General features: G+C 37.6%; 2 protein-coding genes across 3 annotated transcripts; one reads left to right on the top strand and one right to left on the bottom strand.

Moving 5' to 3' along the window:
* Positions 1-1,839: 1,839 nt before the first annotated feature.
* On the bottom strand, positions 1,840-12,761 carry LOC114285303 (succinate dehydrogenase subunit 5, mitochondrial). The gene is made up of 4 exons (XM_082873173.1): positions 11,860-12,761; positions 3,125-3,435; positions 2,847-3,032; positions 1,840-2,030 (listed from the first exon to the last, which is right to left on the bottom strand). The coding sequence occupies exons 1-4, from the start codon at positions 12,023-12,025 to the stop codon at positions 1,974-1,976; spliced, it is 720 nt and encodes a 239-aa protein (XP_082729299.1). The 5' UTR covers positions 12,026-12,761; the 3' UTR covers positions 1,840-1,973.
* LOC114285287 (kinesin-like protein KIN-UC) lies at positions 7,868-11,324 on the top strand. 2 transcript variants are annotated; one of them, XM_028228348.2, is made up of 6 exons: positions 7,868-8,003; positions 8,274-8,408; positions 8,809-8,988; positions 10,419-10,544; positions 10,711-10,839; positions 11,198-11,324. In XM_028228348.2, the coding sequence occupies exons 3-6, from the start codon at positions 8,863-8,865 to the stop codon at positions 11,258-11,260; spliced, it is 444 nt and encodes a 147-aa protein (XP_028084149.2). In that variant the 5' UTR covers positions 7,868-8,003; positions 8,274-8,408; positions 8,809-8,862; the 3' UTR covers positions 11,261-11,324. The 2 variants fall into 2 exon arrangements, with proteins under 2 accessions (XP_028084149.2, XP_028084143.2); XM_028228342.2 differs by lacking the exons at positions 7,868-8,003; positions 8,274-8,408 and having other exon boundaries at positions 8,631-8,988.
* Positions 12,762-21,202: the final 8,441 nt, after the last annotated feature.

Genomic DNA, 21,202 nt, shown 5'->3' with positions numbered 1-21,202 from the left:
ACCATTGTTTCTTTTTTTTTCTTTTTTTCTTTTTTTTTTTGTCATGCAAATAAAGTAGGGCTCTTTCCCACATCCCTACCAAGGAAATGTTGGTTAACATCAACTACTTTTTAGTTATGTTACTCCATTTTTTCTTCCCTAAATTGACATGATCTCACTGTGAACCACTATGGCATTTGAATTTATTTTCTATTAAATGTTTTCCCTCGTGTCTATGAATTCATAGGCTTACTCATTCTCAATCTTTAATCTCATTGTGCAGGTTTATTTTTTATTTTTTATTTTTTATTTTTTATTTTTATCTTTTTAGGATTAAAAGTGGATTCACTCGGATATCTCCTGATATGCAAATAGAGAATTTTATTTTTTATTTTTTAATTAAAAAAAATCAAGCCTTATCACTCTGGATGGACATTTTTTAGTGAAAATTTTCTGGTTTGCGTACGGTTTTCCTTAATTGCACCATCCTTCATCAGCATCATATAATATAAATCTACTTTAGATGATGCTATAATCTTCCTATATAAGGTAATCAAACTAGGGGTGAGCATGGTTCGGATTGGACCGGATTGAGGTAAAACCAGGACCAATCCGTTATCTACGGTTCCTGAAAAATTGGAACCAATCCAATCCGTTTAAATCATGGAACCAATCCAAACCAATCCATTTAAATACGGATTGGATCGGTTTAGGACCACGGATTCACATAATTAACTAACAAAAAAAAATATATAACACTTTAATTTCATAAAAATATAAACATAACGCTATATTAGTTCCACAATAGCAACATCTATTTCTATAATAGCGACATACTGTGCTAGAATTTAAACAATCATAAGAAAACTGGTTTCACCATAAGTATTTAGACCATTACAAATTAAAACTAAAATCTAACAAATAAAAAGTAATAAAAGAAGATATTATACGGTTTTAGGTTTGAGTTTAGATTTTATATAGAATAAGAGAAGATACTATGGAGGAGGATGTATAATAAAAATATATACTATTTGTATACGGTCCGGATCGGTTCCAATCCGGAACCGTGAGGTTCAATCCGGAACCAATCCGTGTACTACGGATTTTTAATTTTTCAATCCGGAACCGAACCACGGATTCAAAAAATCAATCCAAACCTATCGGATTGGACTGGACTGGATCGGATTACGGATTTCACGGATTCCTTGCTCAGCCCTAAATCAAACACTATTAAATACAAATCACTGTGTTTGATTTGAATTTTCTGGATTAAGTTTTTTGAAAACTAAATTTTTTAATTTTCGTGTTTTTTTATTTTTAGTGAATATTTTTAAATTTTTAAAATTTTAAACATTTTTTTTACTTTTTTAGATGCACCTTACTTAGATGTGTCTAAAAAGTAAAAAAATTGTGAAAAAATATTTTAAAAAATTAAGAAATACATAAAAATACAAAAAATGTACTAAATTCTTGTATTTTTTTTTTGTATTTTTGGTATTTAGTGAATTTTTAAAAGATTTTTTTTACAATTTTTTTACTTTTTAAGTGTATTTATGTTAGGTGTGTCTAAAAAGTAAAAAATTTGCATAAAATATTAAAAAAATTCAGTAAAAACAAAAAAACACGAAAAATAAGAGTGTAGAATTTTCTGAAAACTGTTTTTAAAAAATGGGAACCAAGCAAAACTCAACAATGGCTCAAAATGACAGGACAAACTAATGGCAAACAAACATTTCTAACCCAAAGGAAACCAATTTCCTTACATGAGCTTTCTGATGTTATGTGCAACATTAAGTTGTAATTATTAGTTTCACCAAACTTCATTAAAAAATAAATAAAGAAAAGAAGAAGCAGAACACATGAGATCAAACTGGATTTATTTAAAGATTAATGACAGCACCAGTAAAATGTCTGAAAGAGGAACAAACATGAATAAAGTTCCCCAAGAGAAAAGACAACATGAACACATGATGTTTTTAATCATCTCCAAGAAACTAAGCTCTGTGCTCAACATAGGAACCTGAAAGTCCAGAAGTCCCCAGAACTGTAACCTGCAATCAAAACAGAAACTGATTCAATAATTAAACAAACAAACTTTATATTCTTCACAATATTTGCACAAAAGAATGGTTACAGGCATGAGTCATAAAATTCATGACAGCTGATATTCATTTGGTGTAATTAGTGGTCAAGACATTGTCACACCATACCTGCATTTAAGGATCTAGACCAATTTCATAAAAAGGGTAGCCCAGTACACAAGGTTCCTGCTAAAGCGGGATCTCGAAAGGGCAAGATGTACACAACCTTGCCCCATTTTTGGAGAGACTGTTCTGTGACTAGAATCCATAGCATCAAAGACGCTAATGGTAAGCATTACCGTTGGGCAAAGCTACCCTTTCATCTAGACCAATTTCATGTACAGCCAAAAAAACGGAGCAGCTCAAGGCTACTAACTTATTTCAGTATGTAAAGTTTTTTAAGACAACACAAAACAATTTAAGGAAGGGGTTTTCCCACAAAATAAATGATCAGAACAAATGATCTGAGTTTCCTGAAAAGATTAATCTTCATCTAAACTTGCCCAAACTAACACTATACACTATTGCATACGTGCAATTATGTACAGATCACGTAAGTTAAAAGACAAGCTGATTGTAAACACAATTTGATGTTTACTTTAGTGTGCTTTCATGTCTGTTTCAAAAGAACTATTATAATTGGTTAGGAGCCCACAATATGTAGCACCTTAAATCTCACACACCAAGCAAAATAGGCTCTCATAAAACTTACATATTGTGGTATGGCTGGACTGGAGTGCTCTAAATAAACATAGTGACAAGAAAGCAATGCAAAAACTACAATACCTTTCCCCACTCAGAACCAATACCACTGCACCTCATCTTTAAGTGTATCATTTTCGTTCCAAGCTCAGTCTCAACTTTCTTACGCAAATAGGTCTCGTCTGGCCCAAAAGCATCCAAATATGCAGTATATCTTTGATAGACTGTACGCAATGCGTTCACAAATTCCTCCGGCAAGGGTTTTACATCCTACAATAAGTAGTAAAATTTTAAATCATTAGACCACAAGAACTTGAGAGACAAAACAAAAAAAGTCATTTTTCCCACATAATTTATGTCACCTCGCCCCCCAATCCAGTGCTATCATCAATTGCCATCCTCAAAGACACGAGCATCCCACTAAACTCCTCAACTGCCTCAGCTGCACGGAAAACATTTGCCACAGCTTCTTGGGCGGCCTTGTCGTCTGTATTTTTAGACAAAGCCTTATTTGCATCACTGATGAGTGTATCTGGAAGCTCATCCCAACTCGCAGCCATTAAGTCCTTAAAAACAAATAGAATTTCAGGGTCTTTTATGTCAGGAAAGTGGGTCACATCTTCACTAAAAAAGCGTATACTTCCAATGGCCATTGTGAAAGGAGGCAGGCAATCTGTATGTCACAATATGAGACCATAATTCAGAAAAGGGAAGTTGAATATGAAAATAACATATAAGCAAAGATGTACAGAAACTAGCAGTGAGGCAGCATAGGAATGCACATGAACCAATAATAAGATGTTATTTGGTTTATCAAGGAACTCTCTCTCATTACTTATCCTATCAGCTTCAACCATGGAACTAGTGCTACCATAAAACGTTAATACTAGGGTGTGTCACACTATGGAACACGCGTTTTGAAATCCGGAATACTTTTCAAAAAATGATAACTTTAGTTAGTGATCCAAAGTGATTCTATTTTTTTATTATTATTCTTTTTCTTAAATTTTTTCCTTTCACTGAGGCATCTTCCTAAATTTGCAAGCATATAAAAATGTAAAATAGGATGAAAAAATACAAATATAAAAGACAAGAAATAAATGAATTAAATGAAAAACATTAAAAAAATATTAAAAAAAAAAACCGCAAGCTAATGGAATGTTTGGGTGCTGGATAAGAAAGGAGGTAATTCCACCTAAATAGAAAAATAAAAGAAAACAAAAAATAGGAACAGTGGACATTAGATTAGAGTACACCAATAGGTCAACAAGACATATAATCAAACAGGTGAAGCGCTCAAAAAAATTGCACATTCAATTTCATAAATACATAAATTATTGCCCTAAAAAGAAGAATAATATGTGCAAGCATTCAGATCAGTCTCAATCAACAAAGCACCTGTTCAGATATATAGGTAAAAGCAAAAAGATGAGGAGAAGAGCGAGAAAGTACCGGAAGGGGATGGTTTTGGAAGAAAATGGAAAGGAGGAGGAGGAGGGGAGAGATGGAAATAGCGGAGGCCTTGTGGGAGGTGTTGACGGTGGTTGACGGCGGCGGAAGAGGAACAGAGAGATCTGAAGCAGATCAAGCGGTACAACGACCTCATCATCGCCATTTTCACTCACTCTCTTTGCTCGTTGACATTCTCTTGATTTTAAGCTTTCAAATAGTGTGATACTGACAACTTAATGTTTGGTATTATTTGTTTTTAACATAAAACTTTACATCCTCCAAGTTTCTTGCTGTTTCCATCTATTTGACATTCACATGTTTTCTATTTATTTGACCTCTCAATCCAGTGCTACATGTGTAAGTTGCCACTGACTGTCTGGTGTTGCTAATTCTGAGAGTGGACAGAGGACGATGTCATCTGTTGTGCCATTATTGGTCTAATTCTCTTTGGAGAGGAAAGTGTGTTTGGAAGGGAAATATGCATTGCATTGCCAAGGTTGTTAATGATTATGCTGTTTTGCAATCAAGAAACTTCATTTGAGTTGCTATTTAGGAAATAGATTAGAGAACCAGGCAACTTAAGATACTTAACAATGGACTTAAACAAGAGGAAACCTTTCTAGAGTGGGAAGTGGAATGGAAAACTAGAAGAGAAATGGAAGCAAAAAAATTTAGTAACAAATCATGGGAAATAGGAAGCTAACTGAAATTTGATACTAAATGGCATAGAAAAACTTCCAAAGTCTGACAAAATTGATATGAAACACTGTAAATAATGTAAATTGTGAACTGTAAGGAATAACTAAGAATTATTTTTTACTATTGAGAAAAGGTGTTGGAAGCATAAAAACTAGAAACATAAGGAAATGCGTTCCTCATAAGTTTCTTCTGCGTTTCCAAATAACTTCTGAAAGTTTTCTACTAGATTTTCAAAATTCCCAAAACCTTCCTTAATCATTCTGATAAAAGTTAAGAAAATTCCTTCTTAATTTCTAAAAGAAGATAGGAGGAAACAGGTTTTTTCCCTTGAAACCAAGGTTTCTTTGCAACTTTGATTGAAGCTTACTCATTGTGGAGGCCAGAATAAATTCAATTTTGGAGGCCAGAGTTCATTCTACAGCAATAGAGCCTATTTATCAGCTGTAGACAAGCCTAAAAACTCATTAAAACATTTTCGAATCAATCCTACCTAACATTGATGCTGATACCTAATAAGATTCAAACCCTATCACTAAAGCTATTAAAATGTCCTTAAAGAAATAAGAAAACAGCAACATTAATTGAAAGAATCCTAACAAGACTAACTACTTTAGTCATCAATGTATCATCTTTTCATGGGTTCCATATCAATTGAGCTGCATCAAGCAGCCTCTTTTCTTTTTTTCTCCTCATCTATGTTTTATGGCTAAAAGGGTCCATTGGTTGGTGATGCAATGGCAAATAGTCTTTCAAATGTATGACATCTACAATCAAATCATAAAGAACTTAAAATGAAGAAGGGCAAACTAGCTAAGAGAGAGACAGAGAGGGCAACAAGCTATCAATGAAGAAGGACAAACTAGCTAAGAGCAAATTAGCGAAGAGTAAATCAAAATGTAAATCTGCTAAGTGCAAATCAACCAAGGTCTCCTTGCAGGAGTTTGATAATCAAGTGGATGCTCAAATATCTACCGATGAGATGCCTACTGTACTCCCCCCGCAAATCTACACGCATCCGAGGAGCCCCCAAATTTCTCATAGCTGGAGATTTTGTGGGACCATGGCAAGGGCCCTCGAATGAAAACAAAAAGGGTTTAAGGGATGTGGAATCGGAGGATAGCTCAATCGAGTGTCGATTTATGTTTGTGTGGAAATCTCGGTACACCACGGTTGCAATTGAATGTGGAAATGCAAGCCTCAACTGAGCTATCATCAAAGCAGCATCAAACACCTAATGCATGGAACACACCAACTAGAGTGCTAACTGATCTTGAGCAATGGCCAAAATTGGCCATTGTTTTCCCACTGCCGGCAAATGAAATGATAATGACAAATAAACTTGGCTCACCCATTGTTGATCAAAGGAGAGAAGTAATTGGCACCAAGCAACAGAAGAGTGTTGAAAATGTGCGAGCTTGTAGAAAAGAAGATTTAGTTGAACTACATATGGAAGACACACAATCTGGCAAGGGTGAATGCCTTGATGGTGGTACAACTGCTATATCAGGTAAGCCTCTACAAGCTTGAAGCTCTTTGCTTAAAGAAGAGATTAACAAGGTGTCAAAAATAAAGCATAAAATAGGTGCCCATAAGATTGAGAACCTAGTAGATGGCATGTACAATGTCCCTACAGAGATCTCAAAAAAAGGCTTTTCTCATTGGGAAAATACCTTGCTTGGATACTTCATTGATAAAAGATTCTCTTTCCATTATGTGAAAACTTGGGCGGAAAAACTTTGGGAAAATTTGCTTGAAGGTGTTGTCTCCATTGATAATGGGTTTTTTATTTTTAAAGTAAAAAGTGAAGAGACTATAGACAAAATTTTGAAAGATGGCCCCTATTACGTTGGGGCTAGATTGATTGTTGTTAAAAAATGGCAACCTAGACAAAAACTAACAAAGTGTGAATTTTCAAGTGTGCCGTTGTGGGTGAAATTGTATAATGTTCCTTTGGAGCTTTGGACTGAAGAAGGTTTGGGTTACATTGCTAGCATCATGGGAACTCCTCTTTATTTGGATGAGCTTACGTTCAAGAGAAGCAGACTTACGTTTGCGAGAATATGTGTTGAAGTGCCAGCAAATAAAGAGATCCCTAAGTCTTTCAAAATAAATCTTGGTTATGGTGACCCATATGAGATTCAAGGTGAGGTTCCATGGAAGCCTCAAAGGTGTGATGTTTGTAAGACTTTTGGTCATACCACTAATTTGTGCCCTCAGAAGCCAAAGACTTTGAACCCTCCATCTTCCAAACAAGAGTGGAGAGTCAAGGAGACTAACATACAAGTTCCAACTAAGTAGGAAGTGGTGAAGAAAAAAGGGAGAGATGATGGGCAAGGTTCAACGACAGTGATAAACAAAGAGGGAGAGACGCAACATTTCACCCCATCAACATCTAATGCTTTTGATGTCCTTGAATCATGTGATATGGGAGAGTTGAGGAATGGAGAATTAAATCAAGAGTTGTTGTGTCAAACGAAAAACCTAAAAAGTAGAGGGAGCCCATCTCCAAGTGATCCCATTAATGGAGAGGCTACAAAGGAGGATAACAGAAGAAAACTCAAAGCGAAACTTCATTACTTGAAGAGTGCTAGAGGGAAATTTTGAATCCTTTGTTGTGTATGTTGTGTTTGTCATCTATAGGCTTAGTTTGTTTCTTTTGAGGGAATAGTTTGTTTTTGTTTATGTTTATTCTCCCTACAAAAGATGTGTATTGAACTTCATTGTATATCTTTCTTTTTTTTGTTATAATATGACTTGCTTATCCAAAAAAAAACTAAGAATGTAGTTTTAAATGTTTGTTATGGATATTTTTCTTTTGAACAACTTTGTAGAATAGTTGTCTTAATCGCGGAAGCTTAATGTTTATTGCTTTTGCAGGCCATGAAAATTGTAAAGGCGTTAAAGCTTAAGGAAAAATTTGATTATGAAAGTTTTTGTCGGAAGCTGGAGAATCAGGTGGAGCATCCAACGGTGGAGATTGATGGACAACAAAAGTTGAGGGACAATGACAGAGTTGAAATGGAAAAAAACCTCAGAGAGTATCAAAAATCATTTGTTGAAGCTGAAAAGAGTTTAGTTACAAGGTCTGAGGTAGTTGTCTCTCCTGCTGGTATATGTTTTAGAGTTCGGATTTGATGATATTAGGGCTGTGTTTCAGTTCACACTTTCCAACTTCTAGCTTATTCATTTTATTTGTAGCTATTGGTGCTCTAGTTTTGTCCTTTTTAGGTGTGTGTGTGTGTGTGTGTGCTCGCGCATGCGTGTATGCGTGCATGTACGTATGGCAATATGTTCTGTTCACCAGCATTCTTTGTTTATTTTTCAACTTACTTTCTCTAAATATGTTGCACTTGTTTGCAGTTTCTAGCAAAAGCGAATGGTTGTCTGGAAATAAAGATGATGGGTATATTAGATGAACTGAAGCGTCTAAAAGATCATAATAATTTTATGCATGATGAAGTCGAACGCTTAGAAATGAGTCTAAAACACAGCAAGGTATATGAAACACACAGTTTCTTGTTTTTCTTTTCTTCTTTTTTCCTCCCCTTTTAATTCTTTGTATATTCTAGTCTTCTGGTAAACTATGAACTAGCCCCACACTCCCAATTTGAGTACACTTCGGTGGTTAGGTGTTTCAAATCCTTTTTATACAGTTCTCTCTTACTGCCCAGTTAAATTACTAGAAGAAAAGTAAACTTATGATCAATTTCATCTATATGGTAATCAAGACCTTTGCTATGTGCAGGTTTTCTTATTGTTTCCTAGTCTTAAATTGTATTTCTTCCTTAGATCTAAAGTTTTGGCTTTACAGTTTAGAAAACAGTTTATTTTTGGTTACTATTATTTGGGTCTACATGTGCACAAACACTAACTGTGCTGGTTTGTCTGCTAGTAGCAATACCAGCTTGACAGTTCTACGTAGCAAAAAGTACTTGCAGATACCACCCAGATGTATGAGAAGAAGATAACAGAGTTGATGAAGCAATTAGAGGAGCAGCAGGCTCACTCTGAAAGTGCTGAAGAACAGTTAGATGTGATGAAGAAGTTGCTAAGTGATCATCAAAAGTCAATGCAGGTTAACCATCTCATTAAATATGGAAAGGACAATGTTCCTCTTAGACCTCTAATTCCAATAATCAATTTATAATGAGTCTTCATTGGTCTTTTTAATCTTGTAGAAAGATTAAAGCAGTAATTTCTTGGTACTTTAACGCTCCAAATCAAAATTTATAGCAAGAATTGTTTATATGCATTTTAACACGTCAAATCTCTTCACAATAGATTTTAAGCCAAGTCAATGGTAAAATTTTAAACGCAGTTCAAATTTTTAATGCTCCTAGAATCCTAGTTTCAACTAACAAGAGACTTTAGTTCTGATGTTTTTGTTTCTCTCTCTCTCTCTCTCTCTCTCTCCCACCAGCAATATCAAAAGGAAAACTCTACATATCAGAAGGCTCTTTCAGACACCACTCAAATGTATGAGAAAAAAATAGCAGACTTAAAGCAAGAACTAGATGATGGGCATGCCCGTTTTAAAGGTGTAGAAGAAGAATTGGATATGACGAAGATGCAATTAAGAGATCATCAAAACTCAAACCAAGTCAGGTGTATTAAAATATGTGAAAAATGTATTAAAAAAATATAAAAATGTAACTTTTTTTTTGGCAATTTGTGATCTATGTTACATGGACTCTTCAAAATAAATCAAGTACCCGTGTCGGACACCCGACACTCGGACAAGGGTATGGGATATGTGTCGGATACTTTTCAACGGATACTTCTTATATAATTGTATATAACACTATTATTATATGTACATATTGTTGTATAATTGCTATAAATGTCATTTTGACACTATAAGTTAAATATAATACCATTTTATCTCACATATTAGATTAAAAATATAAAAATATGACATTTTTTTGCCGAGTCCGCGTATCCTTAAATTTATGATTTGATGAGTCCGACCTCTAGATACATACCCGTACCCGACACCCGTACCCGAGTCCATGTAACATAGTTTGTGATTCTTAATGAACACCCATTGGGCAGTTGTTAGTAGGACCCCATAAGGTAAATCAACTGATTTATGATTCAATTTTTGGTCCATGATTTTTATATTTGTTTTATTCCTAATAAAAAATAAAATAATAAAAATAACAAGTTCAATATATGGATCTATATTATACAACACAACCTATGAGTGCTATTCGCCAATATCTTCCCTAAATGCCATAAAAAGGTAATGCTACATGAGTCCACTTGTGCCTGGTCATTAAGCTCCCCTACTAATTACCATATTTTTGGACTGTGATTTAGGGAGAAGAGGAAGGATAAATATTTCAACAGATGAATTATTCAATAAATATGATAACCAAAACTTGTTGCTTTTAAATAATAATAATAATCATAATACCTAACAACTTTTTTTGTTAATAATTATTACTGCTATTGTTATCATTGGTTACTATTCGCTGATATTTTTCTTCTTTTTCTTAATTCCAGATTCAGGGGCAAAAGGTGATTGATGAACTTAGGCTGAAACTACAAGAAAGTCATCAGCTGCATAAGAAGACTGTGAATGAACTAGACTCTTTGAAAGCAAAATATAAAGTTCAATTGACAGACAAGGTATGGTTGACAAATAGTATTTCCATGTGTAAAGTTGAAATAAATGTACTTTTAAGTATTCTCATTTAGACACTCTTCTATGGCATGAGTTTTTTGCCTAGCTGAAATGCTGATATTGTACTAACAAGACTTCCTTTTTCTTCACTGTAAATTTGGAATTATTAAGGCAACATTGAAGGAAGAGCTTAATGTTGTGCGGCAGAGCCTTCTAATTGAGGAAAAACAAAGGAAAGCTTTTGAAACTGAGCTTCTTAAATCAAAGATGCTTGTGCCTGAAAATCATGATGACTTTGAGGTAAGTGGTTCTATGTTTCGCGTTCACGGGATATGTCATCCATGTTTATTGAATTGTTGATCACCAACTCATCTAAAAGCTTAAGCTATTAGAGAGAGGGACAACTTTATTGTTTATATCCTCAACACGCCCCCTCACGTGGCCAGGCTCTTCTTTGTAAGTGGCCAAACACGTGCAAATATTTTTTAATTATCGGGTAGGTGGTGAGGCTTGAACACAGGATCTATTGCTTGCTTTGATACCATATTCAATTGTTGACCACCAACTCATCTAAAAGCTTAAGCTATCAAAGAGAGGAGAAACTTTATTATTTATATCCTCAACAATGTTCTAAGGATTTACACCTTATGTTCCACAGGACAAGAAATCATACATGAAAGAAAATATGGTTAAACCACTGGGTTTACATAAATCAAACTAATCAAGGGAAACAATTTCCGGTCAAAGGGCCACAATTGCAAAGATTTGTGAAGAAGGCAAGTAATTTTATTTTTTATTTATCTCCATTCACCCTATGCAATAGTGATCCAAAGTGATTCTAATTTTTTTATTATTCTTTTACTTAAATTCTTTCCTTTCACTGAGGCATCTTCCTAAATTTACAAGCATACAAAAAAGTAAAATAGGATAAAAAATACAAATATAAAAGACTAGAAATAAATGAATTAGATGCAAAACATTTTAAAAAAAAAAAAAAAAACCGAAGCTAATGGAATGTTTGGGTGATGGATGAGAAAGGCGGTAATTCCACTTAAATAGAAAAATAAAAGAAAACAAAAAATAGGAACAGTGGACATTAGATTAGAGTACACTAATAGGTCAACAAGACATATAATCAAACAGGTGAAGCGCTCAAAAGAATTGCACACTCAATTTCATAAATACATAAATTATTGCCCTAAAAAGAAGAATAATATGTGTAAGTATTCAGATATTCAGATCAGTCTCAATCAACAAAGCAAGCACCTGTTCAGATATATAGGTAAAAGTAAAAAGATGAGGAAGAGAGCGAGAAAGTACCGGAAGGGATGGTTTTGGAAGAAAATGGAAAGGGAGGAGGCGGAGGAGGGGAGAGATGGAAATAGCGGAGGCCCTGTGGGAGGTGTTGACGGTGGTTCACGGCGGCGGAAGATGAACAGAGAGATCTGAAGCAGATCGAGCGGTACAACGACCTCATCATCGCCATTTTCTCTCTCGATTTCTCACTGGAATTTGGAGCTTTCTTCGGGTAGAGTTTCCACGGGGGCTTTGTATTGGTTTGTGCAAATAATGCTTCTACTTTTTATTTAAACAAGGATAAGTTAAGTTAATTTATGTAATAGTCCTACGTTTAATTAATTAATTACTTTTTTCTTTGTTTTATTTTAGATTTGATTGATGTAAAATATTATAATCAACCTTAATGAATTATAATCATAATAATAAAAATCAAATATAAAATTTAATTAATACACGAAGAATAAGACCTATCGAATTACTAACCTCCTATTCAGGTGTAAGAATTTTAACCAATCAAACTTATCCGATTTATTTGAATCATTAATTGAAAAAATCAGCCATTACCCTTTCAATTATATAGCACCTTATTCCAAATTAACTTCAATTTAATCAAATTAAGTTCAAAATAATTATTTTATTATTTTAATCAAATCAAACAATTTAATTGTCTAGCCATTATAATTAAATCAAGGGGTACACTAATAAATCCTATATCCATGACGTATGAATCATTTAATCCTATAAATAATTTTTATAGACTTATAAGATTAAAATATCTCAAATGAAGCATACCCACATTTGGAAGCATAATAAGACAATAAAATTAAATCAATTGAACCAAATTCATGAGACTTACTTTTTTTGATATACGATTTTACTTGTCATTCATTTTTGTTTTATTGAACTAAATCAACCATTTGTCCACAAAATATGATTTAACTTGTCATTCAAATTTTTTTTTGATGCAAAAAATAGATATGTAAATAGGTTACTCCACATCCTAGTCAAGGAGTAATATCTCTTAGCACCCCACAGCACATCTATAAGAGTATAACAAAATTAATTAGATGAGACTAAATGCTAAGTAATATGAGATTATGGTAAGTTTTACCATACTAAATAATCATATTGAGTGGCAACTACGTACTACAAACGTCCCTATCGCTGTTCTTCTTATAGTAAATATACAAATTGTGTGGGTGAAAATCTGACCACACTGCCCGTTTAATGATCAGCTGGAGAGCACAAGCAGAATAGATGGCTTAAGCAACCTGTAACAGAAGGAAAAAGCTCCGGCGGTGGTTCTTCCACCCGGGGGCACTCCGACGATCAAGTCAGTATATCTCTCAAAGATAATCAAGTACTAAATTGAATACTCAAAGTATATATTACATACCTTAGACCCACGGGGGTGCCTCTCTTTTATAATATACTCAATCCAAGTCCCATTAGAAGTATGACTTCTATGAACTCTAGTTCACTGCTTACTCTGGACTCTTTTAAGTGATAAAGATAAACTCCCTAAGAGTTTAATCCTTATCTTGATTCAATCCCCTTTGCCTTAGGATTCTCACCCCTTATCTCGGACTCCGACATCTTCGGAGATGACCTCGGCTTCTCCGATATTACCTCGGCTTAACTACCAGGGCACGTGGCACCTCGGCTGACACGTCGGCGTCACCATGCCACGTGTTGGTATCCTGAAAATACATCCCCACAACTGCCCCCTAGGTTCTATTACCTCGGCATTCTGAGGTGATGGAACCTATTCCGAAATTTTGTCACTTCTATTCTGAGTAATGGCTCAAAAACTATTTTGCCAAGATTATCTATTTTCAGCCGACGTGTTCTCTTCGGATAACAAGGCTTCGATCGTATTCTCCCATGCGCATGAGCTATCATGCATATCTAACTGTTTCTTTTACGTGTTTCATCTTTATTGGAGCGTGTCGGTGACGCGCCTGAAGCTGTCTGTTCATTTCGTCTGCGCCGCCTGACGCGTGCGTTACCCTAGGCGTAATGATTACCCTGACTTTGCCGCCGTTTCACATTTTTGACAAAACTTTTCTTTTGCCTCTATCTTTTCTTCACTTTTTCATTCCGTCTTCTTGCTCTTTCTCTCTCTGAAAGCTCATTCTTCTTCGAATCTGCCATCGCCTTAATCTCTCTTCTGGATTTGCTTTTAACCCCTCATTTTTGCAAAGCCTTCTTTGCTGTTGCAACCGGTTTCTGGGTTTGGTGAACATTGTCTCGGCTTCCTTTGTCCTGGTAAGATCATTTCCTTTAATTCTTCCATTCTTTTTATGTGCTTTTGTCTGTCTGTCGCCATTACTGATCTTTGCTCGAAGTCTTGATTTTATTTGTATCTCGAATTTGTGGCTATGCCCTGAACTTTTATGATTTTTCATCATTCTCTTTGCCGCTGTTCTTGATTTGTTTCTGAGAACTATACCTCTGTTCTTGAATCTGAAACTTCGTCTTTGTTTTCTCTTTTTTGTATCTGCCCCAGATCTGTGCCCTCGATTTTTATCTTCATACTTCATTGATTTGGGATTTGTCTATAGAACCCTTAATCTTTAGGGAAACCTGAAAAACGCCCATCTTCTGAAACATATTCCTCTTAGTTTAATCCAACATAATGGGTATGTGGAGGCATAGGGTAAATACCCCGACAAAACTTGAATACTTTAGGCAAGAATTCTCTATCCCAGCCGACGTTCATCTTAAATTGGCTGGGGATAATGATACCATCGTGCCCACAGATCATACAATGCCTTTTCCAATAGTTGCTTTTACCGAATGTGGACTTCGGCTTCCACTTGATCCCCTTTTTCGTCAAGTTCTCCATTTCTATAAGCTGAACCCTATGCAACTTACTATCAATTCCTATAAGGTAATTAACGGTATTATTGCCTTAGCTAGGCAAGAAAACCTTAGAATCACCCTAGCCGACCTTCAATATTGTTATACCATGTGCCCTCTCGATCTGAAGGATAGGGGTTTTGTCTATTACCTTAAGCCGAGATCCACTCAGTACAAAATTATAACCGACCTCCCAGACTCCAACAAGGGGGCTGGAGATGATTTTCTCATTGCTTCTGGAAATTGGGAATTTGGCCCAGATGAAGATGTCCACCTCTGCCCTCTTCCCCGAACACTTACAGAGGGCAAGAGTAAGAGCCCTGAGTCAACACTTAGTTGTTTTTACTTAAGACTTTAATACTTTATTTCTGACGCCTGTTTCTTTGCAGATTTTCATCAGCCACCGAAAAATTTTCGCCAATCCTTCTTCCCAGGAACAGATCTGAAAACACTTCTTGGCCTCCCAATCCATAAACGAAAAGCCCCAGTATTACTAAACTTCATCCCTACATACAAATCCACCTTACCCGACGCCCCAAGAAAAAGGAAAAAGAGCCTTTCTCCACCTACAGCCACAACCTTAACTGCTTCTACATCCCGAACAGATCAAGAATCCACATCTGACCCAGCCGATCTTCCATCAACTTCGGCCCCCTACTTAATACCAATTCCTGAACGTAAACGCCGAAGAAAGCTTGTAAAAACAGCCGAAATGGTTCGTCCAAGGCCTGTCGTCCAAGATCTTCTCGCCGACCTTCCAACTGACGCCGAAGCCGCACCAACGCAATCAATGCTTCCACCCAAACCAAAGAGGGTAAAAAAGGCTCAGCCTAAGGCCAAGGCTACAGATGCCGAGGCTGAGGATGCTCTGCCGATTTCGAAGCTAGCTGAAAGCAAAAAATCAGCCTCTACTTCAACCAAAAGGTCTGCTGAGGGCCAACCCTCAGGGTCTACACAAACAAAGAGGCCAAGGTCATCGTCTGCGACGACCTCGGCTTCGAAGAAGCCCGACGTCCCCTGGGCCCCTGATCTATCCCTGGAGGATAGGCCTATCATGGCTAGTGAAAGTGCTGACGACATTAATGTTGCTGTCGCCCTTAGCACTGCTCTTCTTCTACCAAATGACTTGGAGCGAAATAGCAAGCTTAGTGAGTATGAAAATTATGCTCTTATGCTCCAACATTCTGCTCAAGTAAGTATTTCTGTTTGTACTTGTGATTTTTTTTTCTTCTGTTCTTCACTGAGAGTACTGTCTCACATTTCTGTTTTTCTGCAGGCCATTCAACATGCCCACTCATTTGCCATGCAATCCTTTGAAAATCGTCAAAGGTTGGTTGATATGAAAAGGGAAGCATCTTCTATGAAGAGAGAGATCAAGTCTCTTGAAGCAAAAATGAAAAAGTTGGAGGATCAAGCCGAGGCTGCAACCAAAGTTCAAACTTTAGCTCTTGAGAAAGCCGAAGCTGCTGAGGCCGTTAGAAAAGTTGCTGAGGCCGAGAGAAGAGAGGCCGAGGTTCAGAAGGCCCAAGCGGAGAAAGAACTCCAGCAAGCTCTGGCTACAAAAGAGGCCGAAATCAAAGAGGCCGACGAAAAGGCCTATGCTCAAGGTATGGCCGACGTCGCAGAAGACTACAAGCTTCAAGTCAGGCAGGCATGCAACAGGGGATTTTCCCTTGGTTGGATGTCCTTGATAAAGAAGCTTGACCTTCCTGCTGACTCGCCATTGCGTCAGGCCGACGCTATTCCGTTACCGTTTCCTCCTCCTCCTCCTCAAGGTGAATCAGAGTCTGAGGCCGAGGCCGTTGATGAAGATGAAGAAAAAGATGATTGTGACGCCTTGGTGAGAAGACCCAAGAATGCTGCCGAAGCCAAGTCCCCTCCTCCTGCTAAGCAGGTTATGGACTTGACTTTGGATGAGGAGGGTGATGGGGCTGAGGGGGCACCCAAGGAGACTACCACTGGGCAACTATCATCCAATCTTCTGTTGGTAGAAAGAAGTGTTGAGTTAACAATCGCTGAGATTGATGCCGAGATAGAGGCGGAGAAAGTGGCCGAGGAGGTACCACCAGAGTCATCTGAGGTCCCAGTCCCTACAGTGGCTGATGCTGAAGAATCTTGAAAAAATTGTCCTTTGTACTTTTTTCCTTCTTCTTTTTTTCTGTTTTTTTTTTTTTTTGCGCTTTGTACTTTTTTACTTTCTGGGTAATGCAAAACTCTTTCTTTTGGCCGACGTGGTTTCTTCTATATGTAACTGCAACAGTTCTTCTTCTGGATTTTCCAATCTTGTGATATTCTGTTGACTATTTCTGCATAGTCTTGTACTTATGAAATTTTTGCATATTTCCTCATGTTGCTTCCTTTGTGCAATCTCCTCGGGGTTTCATACCTCGGGTATAACCATAAAACTTTGACTTCGGCAAGATACTATCCTGCAAACTTTTCATAGATTTCAACAAGTATAGAACATATAGAATGTAAACTTTGCAAGCTTCTTCTCAATTAAGTATTAAATGATAATCTTAATCTGACCCACTTGTAAATTGCTACAAATTTTTAACAAGTAATGAACAATATACTTAGCCTTTATTTTAACCTGTAACTTTCTGTATACCTCGGCGGTTGATCATATGTCGGCTTAACATAAACTTGTAAATTGCTACAAATTTCAACAAGTGTTAAGCATCTTCCCCAGGGTTTAAACAACCCACATATTGCTATGAGAACTTAAGCAATAACTTCGGCTTATCTTCGTTTCGTAAATTGCGACAAATTTCAACAAGGGAAGACAAGGAATCAGCTTAATTTCAACTTGTAAATTGCTACAAATTTCAACAAGTGAATTAAGGAATAACATCGGCTTAACTTCAACTTGTAAATTGCTACAAATTTCAACAAGTGAAGATAAGGAATCAGCTTAATTCCAACTTGTAAATTGCTACAAATTTCAACAAGTGAATTAAGGAATAACATCGGCTTAACTTCAACTTGTAAATTGCTACAAATTTCAACAAGTGAAGATAAGGAATCAGCTTAATTCCAACTTGTAAATTGCTACAAATTTCAACAAGTAGATTAAGGAATAACATCGGCTTAACTTCAACTTGTAAATTGCTACAAATTTCAACAAGTGAAGATAAGGAATCAGCTTAATTCCAACTTGTAAATTGCTACAAATTTCAACAAGTGAATTAAGGAATAACATCGGCTTAATTTCAACTTGTAAATTGCTACAAATTTCAACAAGTGAAGATAAGGAATAACATCGGCTTAACTTCAACTTGTAAATTGCTACAAATTTCAACAAGTGAAGATAAGGAATCAGCTTAATTCCAACTTGTAAATTGCTACAAATTTCAACAAGTGGATAACATCGGCTTAACTTTGCCTGAGTTTGATATGTCTTCGAAAACATCCATGCATCAATCGAACATGTTGAAAGGATTCTGAAAAGACTTTATTGATAATATCGGCCAAACAATGATGTTTATCTAATGATAGAAAAATTTCAAATTACAAGTATTCCAAGGTCTGGGCAATGCTTTGCCCTCATTGTCCTCAAGCCGATATGCTCCATTGCCAAGTACTGAAGTAACTCTGTAGGGTCCTTCCCAGTTTGGGCCAAGCTTGCCCTCCTTGGGATCCTTCTTGTTCCCGACGACTTTTCTTAGGACTAAGTCGCTAACTTGAAAATCTCTTGGATTGACTCTCTTGTTGTAAGCTCTGGCAAGCTGTTGTTGGTATACTGCGAGCTGAATTGCAGCCTTCTCTCTTCGTTCTTCCAATAAATCCAGGTCTCGGGCTAAGAGTATGTCATTGGTGCCATTCTCTACTCCCTGGGTTCTGATCCCTGGGATGCCGATCTCCAATGGGATGACTGCTTCTGTGCCATATGCCATGGCGAATGGGGATTCTCCTGTTGATCTTCTCGGCGTAGTCCGATATGCCCAAAGTACGTTGGGCAATTCGTCCACCCACTTTCCTTTTGCTGCCTGGAGCCTCTTCTTTATTCCATCCAGGATTACTTTGTTGGATGCCTCTGCTTGCCCATTGCTTTGAGGAAAACTTGGTGTTGAGAAATAATTCTTGATCTTGAATTTTGCACAAAAGTTTTTGATAAGTTTGCTGTTGAATTGTGTTCCGTTGTCGGCAACTATAGCTCTTGGAATCCCAAATCTGGTGATTATGTTTCTCCAAATAAAATTCTTGACATCCACATCTCGGATTTTGGCAAGAGGTTCTGCCTCTATCCATTTTGTGAAGTAGTCTGTTGCTACCAGCAAGTATTTTCTCTGCCCAGTTGCCTGGGGAAGTTGTCCAACCAGATCCATGCCCCATTGGGCAAACGGCCAGGGGCTGGATACTGGGTTTAGGTCGGCAGCTGGCTGATGTATCAAAGGTGCAAACTTTTGACATTGTTCACACTTCTTTACATAAGCTTCGGCATCCTTTTGCATGTAGGGCCACCAATACCCCTGGGTAATGGCCCTGTGGGCTAACGATCTGCCCCCTGCATGGCTTCCACAAATTCCTTCATGAATCTCGTAAAGGAAATCTTCAACCTGCAAAGGATGTACGCACCTTAAAAGTGGTCCAGTGAAGGACCTCCTGTAGAGATGGCCTTCCGCTGTTAGACTGAATCTGGCCGATTTCAGCCTAATTTTATGTGCTTCTTTATGGTCTTCTGGCAGCTTCCCTTCTTTTAGGAATGCAATGATTGCATCCATCCAACTTGGTCCAAGGCCCACGCACATTGCTTCTTGTTCAATGCTCTGTTTATCTATGCTCGGGGCCGACATGTAGTCGATCATAACTGTCCTTGTTTTTCCAGTTTGAATTGAGCTGGCCAAGTTTGCTAACGCGTCGGCGTGGGTGTTGTCATCTCGGCTTACTTGGAGTAATCTGCAGTTCTGGAATAGGGCTGCCAGTCGGATGACTTCCTTTGCATATGCCGACATTCTTTCGTCTCTGGCTGCAAATTCTCCTGTTGACTGGTTAACAATCAATTGTGAATCACAAAAAACAATTACCTCGTCTGCCTCTGCTGCTGCTGCTAGCTTTAGCCCTGCAATTAATGCTTCATATTCTGCTTCGTTATTGGAGGCTTTGAACCCCAGACGGATAGACTGTTCTACAATTTCTCCATCTGGAGATATCAGCAGTACTCCTGCTCCTGCTCCCTGGCGGTTTGAACTTCCATCGACGAATAGTCTGAATGAATCGCCGATGTAGATGCTGCATGGTCTGAGCTTTTCTTTCTCTTGCTTTTTTGTCTTTGACTGGAATTCTTTTTCCTTGTCGGGCCGATGCTTATCTTGGCTCGACGGAGCCTGAGGTGTGATGGCTTCCGGTGTGAGTTCTGCGACGAAGTCGGCCAAAACTTGGCCCTTTATTGCTGTTCTTGGTCTAAATTCTAGGTCAAACTGGCCTAGTATTACTGCCCATTTTGCTATCCTTCCTGTTAAGTCTCCTTGATGTAATAAGGACTTCAGTGGGTGCTCTGTTAGGACCACAATCTTGTGTGCCTGAAAGTAATGGCTCAATTTCTTTGAGGCCATTACCAAGGCTAGCATTAATTTTTCCAGTGGTAGGTACCTTGTTTCTGCGTTAGCCAGAGTCTTGCTTACATAATAGACAGCCTTCTGTTCCCCTTTTTCCTCTCGGATTAGCACTGCACTGACTGCGTGTTCAGAGACTGCTAAGTACAAAAACAATTCCTCCCCTGGGATTGGGTTAGAAAGGACCGGGGTTGTGGTCAAGTACTTTTTTAGGTCGGCTAAGGCAGCTTCACATTCTTCCGTCCATAGGAAGTCTGTGGCTTTTTTCACCAGGTTAAAGAAGGGTCTGCACTTGTCTGAGCTTCTGCTGATGAATCGGTTTAGGGCTGCGGCCCTTCCAGTGAGCACTTGAACTTGTTTTGCCGATGTTAGACTCTGTAATTCCAGGATGGCCTTGATTTGGTCTGGGCTGGCTTCAATGCCTTTTATTGTTACCAGATATCCTAGAAATTTACCTGACCCAACTCCGAAGGCGCACTTTGAGGCGTTGAGTCGGAGCCGATATCTTTTGAGTATGTCAAAGACCTCTTTTAGGTCGGCAAGATGACCTTTTGATTCCTTGGTCTTTACGACCATATCATCGATGTAAACTTCTACCGTTTTGCCAATCAGGTGTTTAAACATCTTTGTCACTAACCTCTGATAGGTTGCTCCTGCGTTTTTCAGCCCAAAAGGCATTACCCTGTAACAGTACAGGCCTTTCGGGGTGATGAACGCGGTCTTCTCCTCATCTGGAGGGTACATAGCAATCTGGTGGTACCCTCTGTATGCATCTAAAAAACTCATCCTTTCATGTCCCGAGGTGGCGTCTACCAGTTGGTCGATTTTGGGCAAGGGAAAGCTGTCTTTCGGGCAAGCTTTGTTGAGGCTGGTGAAGTCTACACAAACCCTCCACTTGCCATTCTTCTTTTTTACTACTACTGTGTTGGACAGCCACGTTGGGTACT

Source organism: Camellia sinensis, chromosome 1 (assembly GCF_055761805.1).
Source record: "Camellia sinensis isolate YWXY chromosome 1, ASM5576180v1, whole genome shotgun sequence".
Taxonomy (NCBI): domain Eukaryota; kingdom Viridiplantae; phylum Streptophyta; class Magnoliopsida; order Ericales; family Theaceae; genus Camellia; species Camellia sinensis.
The sequence above is the reverse complement of the archived record's forward strand: the minus strand, read 5'-3'. Positions and strand labels throughout refer to the sequence as shown.